Source organism: Anopheles coluzzii, chromosome 2 (assembly GCF_943734685.1).
Source record: "Anopheles coluzzii chromosome 2, AcolN3, whole genome shotgun sequence".
NCBI classification, from domain to species: Eukaryota; Metazoa; Arthropoda; class Insecta; order Diptera; family Culicidae; genus Anopheles; species Anopheles coluzzii.
Genome location: NC_064670.1, coordinates 47,169,936 through 47,177,510, shown reverse-complemented (window position 1 = coordinate 47,177,510; position 7,575 = coordinate 47,169,936). Strand labels below are relative to the sequence as shown.

Here is a 7,575-nt window from a genome sequence, read left to right as displayed (position 1 = left end):
GGAGGGGACCATTCATCGTCGTTCGGTAGCGTCTTAATCAAAAACCGCGCACCGATATTTTCCTCTGCGACCGCATTCAATTACGGACAAACTTTTCCCAAACTCACCGAACGTCTTCCAACCAGTCCGGTTTCACTATCCGTTCCCGGTAAAATCGAACCACCGTATCGTGTTGGTGAGAGGGGGAAATGTGCTTTACAGGAAGGCCAGACACACACACAACACAAAAACCACCCAGCAGCCGAAAACCATTTCCACCGCTGATGCCGCAAAATATCCGCACCATCAACAGTCAATCATCGTCCTTCCCATTTATGAAGCGAGAGAGCGCGGAGGAGCCCGAAAGTTAGTCCCATTAAACGGTCGGGCGAATGTTATCCGCGAAAAAAAACGCACAAAAAACCTCCCCAGAGCCTAGACGCGTCGGAGGCTTTCGGGCAAATCATGGATATCCGCCCGATCATCATCATCATCATCTTTTGTGTGCAATCTTCACGGAGATAGCCAATTGCGTAAAGCTGGCGCATTACATCACGTGCATACGCAACGCTACAATATAGTTGCTGTTGCGAATCAAACCGAGCCTATCTGCTTCACTGCCGTTCTTTGATATGCGTATACCGACAATACTGACTAGAGTTCTCAGCGAGGGTGTGTATTGATTGAGCCTTCGAAATTCAGAATTATTGTGAGAATGTTTTCCGATTACCGAAACCATCGTAGGTGCTCTGGTGCCAATGTACTGGGAATTTTCCAACGTACTGGGAAGCTCTGCAATCTTCAAAGATAGGCAAATCGTACACGCAACAGGAATATTATCGAAAACCAATACATCGGTTGCAGCAAACTCTCCGTTTGATGTTTCTTCGCAAAAAGGTAAGCGTAAATCGCGTAAAGTAGAAAGAAACTTCGATCTCACGCTCACGCACGTTCCGCTACCCGGTACAGCCTCTCCAGCCCGGGGCCATGAAGAAATGTTGCGACACGTGCGTATGCGGCAGTACGGCGGGCAAGTACAGTCTCGCCTGGCAGCCAGAAAATGTGCAACCACCAAATGTGCAGAGCCGGCGTGTGATACAACAACGCACCGTCAGCGATCGGTTTTCATGGCGATTGACGGTAACAACGTATCGAATAAAATACAGATACATGCCGGCCAGGTTGTGCAGAAATGTATCGACCCATGAACGTGAGAATACGCGTGTTTCGGCGGGCCGGTGTTTGGTTAACTGCTTTCCAGGGAAACGTTAAGCAAACGCAACCGATTGAACCGCGTGAGGTGAGATATCCTTTGTAGCATGAAGTAGAAGAAAAACACATTGAGGTAGAATTTTGCTTAACGGGGTTGTTTTTGTAGCTACGCGAAAAGTGTGCTGTCGATTGCGAGAAGTGTTTTTCGATTATCTATATTTGATCGAAATTGAGAAAGAAAAACACGAACAAATGTTCTATAAAATTAGCCAGAAAGCTAGGGCTCCGTTCCGAGCACTCTTTTGCTCTTTCACTCTCGCTCTCTTTAACATGGTCGATAAATCATTACGAACAATTCAAATGCCATGAACCAGTTTAAATATTAAGACATCAAATATTGATTGTGTTCATACAACAACGAAAAAAGGGCACACGCTTGGCAATTCAACCGACCAAATGAAATCTACAAAAACTGTCAAACGCAGCATACCGAAACCGCAAGCATGTTATGATCCAAGGTCGGACAAAATTGTTCTCAAAGAAAAGCTAACAAAAATGGTTTCCCCTCCCAACCGACGCGCGTGACAAGCCCACTGGCAGAGCGGATGGAAATAAGCGAACGATTTGAAACAAAACACGATCAAATGTGATACATACCACTCGGATTTGTGATCTCCGCCCCATTTGCCTTCTACCTCACCGGGTGGTGAAATGTAGAGCCAAGAAAAAGCAACGTCATCGATGTATTGTTTAACCATCATTCCATATATGGTTCATTTTTTCCTTTAATATTTTGTATTGAATTTTAAAATCTACCCTTGACGTAATCGTAACTCCTGTTTTCTTTTTTATCTCTCTCTCTCTCTCTCTCTCTCTCTTCTTTCTCTCTTCATTCTCTCTTGTTATATACGAAAATGAATGATTAATGCTGTCACTGGTCTGCATCTGTCGTTCTGTACCTTTCCTGTACCGCTGGTTGTTTGTTGAAATTGTTGTGTTGGACTTTGGGAGGATGTTTGCCAATCCAACCCACCCATCCCATCCCATTCAAAAAGCTGTAGCACGTGGAAGTATTTTGTATGTGTAGCTGTGTGTATGTGTAAGTGTTGTAGTCCTTCTCGTCTTCGTAATAATAGATGTCGGGTAACTGTAACGCATCCATAATGCTATCACTTATTAAGCTTACCCCATCACGACTCGCTCACTTATAGAAACTATGTTTCTCCCATTTTCCATGACACCCTCTCGCATTGCTCATTCGCATGCAATAAGCACTTGTTTTATTCGTTTTACCGCACCTGTTCTGCCTCGTACCAACCTACCTACCAACTACATCGACAACAGTCCCTGTCGTTGACACACTAACCACGGTTCATCTTCTAACCATTAAGCATCGTAAAGAGAAAGAGAGTGTGTGTTTGTGTGTGTGTGAGAGAGATAGAGAGCGAGTATTTGTTTTAATTAATATTATGTTGGGTTTTCTTCATTGTTCGTTACATTGCATACCTTGCACATTACACGTTCTTTAAAGTAGTATTTATTTTTTTAATGTTTTGGTAAACCATTGCCCTCGAGGCCTGCCGAAGCAATAATGAAAAGGAAAAAAGGAAATCCAAACGTACTACCGAACACGGCCACATTCTTGACGGTTCTCGTACCTCTTCGCCTGGATGGTCGCACATTCCTATCTCCTTTTATCTCTCTCTCTCTCTCTCTCTACCCAAACCTCGACACAATTGAATCCCTCGCGGGACCGTTCAGACTCTTGGGGTTGGAACCAAAGTGACTTTCCAATTATAAAAAATGTTCGTATAAATTTCCCACCTTCCCAAATCACAATCGTTCGTAAATCATTCCTAATCGATTCATCTTTTCTTTGTCTGTGTGTATGTGTAAATGGTGTAATTTGAGTTTCCTTCCCCTAGCCCATCATCACCTTCCATTAGTCAATAGCGTGCACAGATGTGACAATGAAACAATGGTCATGTGCTAGGTGACCATCCCGCCCATTCGTCGACGACGCACATGTCGGGATTGATCACTCAGCATTCCTGCTCTGTCTATAACGATCGATCTAACAAAGCTTTGGCGCAGCTAACACACTCTAACGCAATGCACTTTAACCATACAAAGCTCAACACTAGTACGTATTCAGCACGCACGCTCGTAACGATAAGTAGCGTAGAAATATGGATGTGAAAAAAGAAACAAACCACAGTTAGCCAACAGATATAGCAACAGGGATAAATATAGCTTACATATATAGGTGTATATAGTGCAGCTTTTGCGGTACAATTTCTGTAAGATTTTGTTTGTTTTTTTTTGTATGATTTTTTTCGGTGTTTTGTCATCGTTTTGTTTAATTGTTCAAATATCATAATTGCATTGTATTCAAACTGTTCTCTACTTCTTAACCTTTGCTTGCGGTTTCGAAATTTTGGAAATTTCAAACTCACCTTTCATAGACTTTTCAAGTCAACTGCAAGTGCTTTTCAAATTTTCCAATGAGTTTGTGTGTTTGTTCTGCTTCGATTGAACGTTCATTAAGCTCAAGCACAGCATTACGGCTTCACAACTGTTCAGTCCCAAACCGTCCTAGCTACCCCCTGGAGTGTGCTGTTTCCATTCCTTTCGTAGTTTGATTTTTTCAACCAAGGAAATATTAATTGTTCCTTATGCTGTCTCCCTTTCCTTGTTCTCTATTCCTCCTTACCGATTAAATACCGAGAGTATATGTATGAAATTTTACTAGCTGAAAGTTATGCAATCGGATGTTCGATTTAAATGGAGCTGCAAAAATAGTGAAAATCGTCTGTTTCTTTTTTTTTCTTGTTGCTTTGTTCGCTTAAATCGTACTATCATGCAGTTTGAAGAGGTTGCAAGACTCGGACGTGACTTTTTCTTCCACCCTCACCACAAACCATCGGCTTCGTGTGTTTTTTTTTGTGTTTGACCTTGTTTCTTTACGCTTGCGCTTTTGTATGAATGATCCTCCTGTTCAGCTAAATGTATACTCTATTGCTTGGTTGCATCTGTAATAATGCTACGAAGAGAATCAGCAAAAAACGTTTCCCGAAAAATAAAAAATGGCACGGTATGTTTTTCTTGTTTTGCTTGTAGCGCGCTATGGCTGTTTTGTTTTGTTTGTTCATGGTGCGGATGGTTTCGAGCGGATCCGCTAGACGACCCTCTGGCGGTATATGTGTCCCACAAAATGGACGTTTGCAAGTTTGGAGGTTCGGTTTGCCCGCACCACGCAGGAAGCGATCGTCTGACGGAGGTGTATAGTTTAATGTGCTAATCTCCTAGCTATTCTGACGTTGTTGCCGACGTGGTTGCTGTAGTTGCGTTTGAACGAAAAACCAAACTATGGACGTGGCCGTGCCTTGCCGTGAGATTCTCTCTTGCTGGCACCTTCCTGCAAAGCTGGCTTGTACGCTAGAATGGATTTGTTGCTGGAATTGTTTACTAGTTGCGTAGTACATTGATCGCCGGTAGGCCTACAAAACTCTACAGCCCAGAGGGAGAAGAGCGAGAAAAAAACAACGACCGCTATAACTACGCTTACACACAAAATGTGGAGAAAAAGCGCGTGACCAAAAGCGAATGGTCAAAATTTGTAAACCCAAAAATTTGCTTGCTTCTTCCATAAAAAACTGCAGACGGATGTGGATTTGTGTTGCCTCCCGGACACCGTTGGCACACCGCTATCCGGTGGTTTAATGGAACGCACCAGCCTATAATGGTGTTTTACTGCACCCATGAGCAGTAAAGTAGGCATACAGTTTTCCCTATTTTGTACCTATTCCCTTGTACCAATCGTTATGATGGGACATCGTTTGTGGGACGCAAAACGGTGCAGTGGCATAGAAAAACCAAGGTGCATCCGACGCTTACTGTTTGTTTTAACCGATACCACCATCAGCAGCGTACGAATGTTTGCAACTGTTTACCTTTTGAGTGCAATTAAATTCCCCCTTTCTATTTATTATTGTATTTTCCTCGATTGCCGTGGGTCGGTGTTGCTGTGCGGCTGCGAAATTGCAGCAGCTGTGAACCGGCCGTTGACTCACTGTTCGCATGCCAGCAAGCCACTTGGAACGTCGTTACGGAATGAGTGTTTGTTTTGAGTAGTTTTTTTCCTTTCTATGGCCAATTTGAAGCTGGAGATAGTTAGCGATATTACTGCAATTTTCGATCAAATGTTGCTACTGTTCGTGGCAGAGGAAAACTCGTTAGCCGACGCCACAAAACCCAGTGCAATAATCGTACGATGCTACGATCGACCGGGGAGTGCCCATTCCAAACTGTCCACTACTTCGTTCGAACGAGAAACCTCCTGAACACGCTGCTTAAACGTACTCTTACGGCTTCCCTGAGAGTGAGAGAGTAAGTGAGTTTTTGCTGTATTGCTCTGTGCTTGGTTGTACGGTGATCAGCAAATTGAAGTTCATGTGCTGAGATTGGGGCGCATGATGTTGTTGAGACGGTGAATAGAATCTTTCAAACAAATATTACCATGAGTGATGAAAGCAGAAACACAAAAACGGTTCATGATGATGACAAAAACCAAAGCAAAAGAACGTCCGAAATCGGACTACCCTTTACGGATCGATGCACGCACACTATCCTAAACATTAAATAACAATACTACTACTGTGCCTGCCCGATGGCAGTTCGCGGTGACTATTATACTAAAGATTAGCTCCGGGGTAGAACTTTAACTCCCACCCCCCACAATACCGGGGAAAAAAGCACATTAACACACCGAAATAGTGTTCCAACGCGGACGCTGAGAGTTTTGATAAGTGAGTTTTGCTTTACTAATGTGTTTCGGAGCTACCCTGTCACGTACGTGTGTCATAAGCATCAGCTGCTCGGCTCTGTGTGTGTATGTCACTTAGGCTGCGCTAGCAACAGTTTGTTTTTTGTTTGTTCTTATGGTTGTTTTCGATGCTGCATTGGATCGATTTTACTTTCATCGTATCATTTTCCAACCTTACGTTAAAGCAATGGCTTGTAGATACTGATCGCTGCCTAGCGTACGATCCGCCCTACTTCAGTGGCATAAATCTGCCCTGGCAAGCAAATTGTGACAAATGAAATGCTCTCTGAGCGCTGCTTAAGATTCCTCCGGTTTCTCGTTCGGGTTACCCCAGAAGCGATCGAAACGATCGCGAGCCTTATCGAGCACCTCCGTCGCCACGTTACGGTTGGCGAGCGGTGAATTGATGTCCGACTCGAACGATGGATCCTCCAGGCAGCGAAGCGTCGACCCGGCCACCGGCTTATCGTAGCGTACTGGTTCCGGCGCTGATGCTGTAGCCGTACCAACCGTCGGTTGTGTACCGCCCGATCCAGCCGGCCCGTCGTCTTTAGCGTCGTCTTTAACCAGTGCGGCAGTTGGTTGTGAGGAAGGTGGTGGCGGTTGCGAAACGGTCATCGGCTCCGAGATTGCCATCGATGTGGGATTGACCGATGAAGCAACGGATGATTTCGAGCGCGGCAAATCATCGTCTTCATCTTCTGACTCCTTGATCGAGCTCGGTTCTAGTTTGGTGTCTGAAATGTAATGAGAGAACGAATAATTTCATTAATTCATGAAAACCTCTTCAAGCGTCAACAAATAAAGATATTTCAAGGATTCCACAAACATATTGGAGTTTTTCCGTAACATGGCTACTGTTGGCTATACTGTACATTGTCTAGGGATGTTAACTCAGCTAAATGAGAAGGGCATAATCATTGGGATAGAAAACTGATATTGCATGAGTTAGCATATGTGACTATTCTATCTGGAACACTATCTGATTATTGTATTTTATGTAATTTGTAAACAGAGTTTTTCGATGTTATATCGATATAAATATTCTAACGTTTCCCAGTGTACAGTGTAGTAGAAGTGATACACTTCATGTAAAAGATTTTTTAAACCATTTGATTTCTTTTCGTAATCGATGTAAATAACATATAAAATCACTAAACTGAAGTTCGGACACTCCGTTTTTGCCTAACTCCTCGTATTGTTTGATGGTCCGTTAGACAAAGAATCGACTTAAAATTATATGATACAGTTTCTGCCTAATCTGAATGTTGGTAAAATCATGCAAATAAGAAATGTTCCCCTGTTCATGACTTGAATCCATCATAGTTTACTAAAAAAAAATTTAACTGAACACTAAGTGTACGTTTTGCGCAATAAATAGTAAACATGTTAATCTGAGTTTACACACAGTGGGCCCGTTCTCTTTTAAAAGTATTTGCATTGTATAGCAGTTTTCAAGCAGCACTCAAAGTGGATATAACATACAGGTGGGCTTATCCCAAGGCATTTAGAAGGCTGATTTTTATAAATGATGATGTTAAGAGTGGTTTGTGTATCCG

At 43.1% G+C, this 7,575-nt stretch overlaps 1 protein-coding gene across 10 annotated transcripts in view; it reads right to left on the bottom strand.

Moving 5' to 3' along the window:
* Positions 1 to 1,935: 1,935 nt before the first annotated feature.
* The window catches only part of LOC120948820 (mucin-5AC), a 32,176-nt gene continuing 26,536 nt past the window's right edge, over positions 1,936 to 7,575 (bottom strand). For all 10 annotated transcript variants that reach the window (XM_049605075.1, XM_049605080.1, XM_049605072.1 and 7 more), the window contains one exon: positions 1,936 to 6,753. In XM_049605075.1, the coding sequence (XP_049461032.1) occupies positions 6,314 to 6,753 (440 nt within the window). In that variant the 3' untranslated portion in view covers positions 1,936 to 6,313. The remainder of the gene's footprint in view (positions 6,754 to 7,575) is intronic.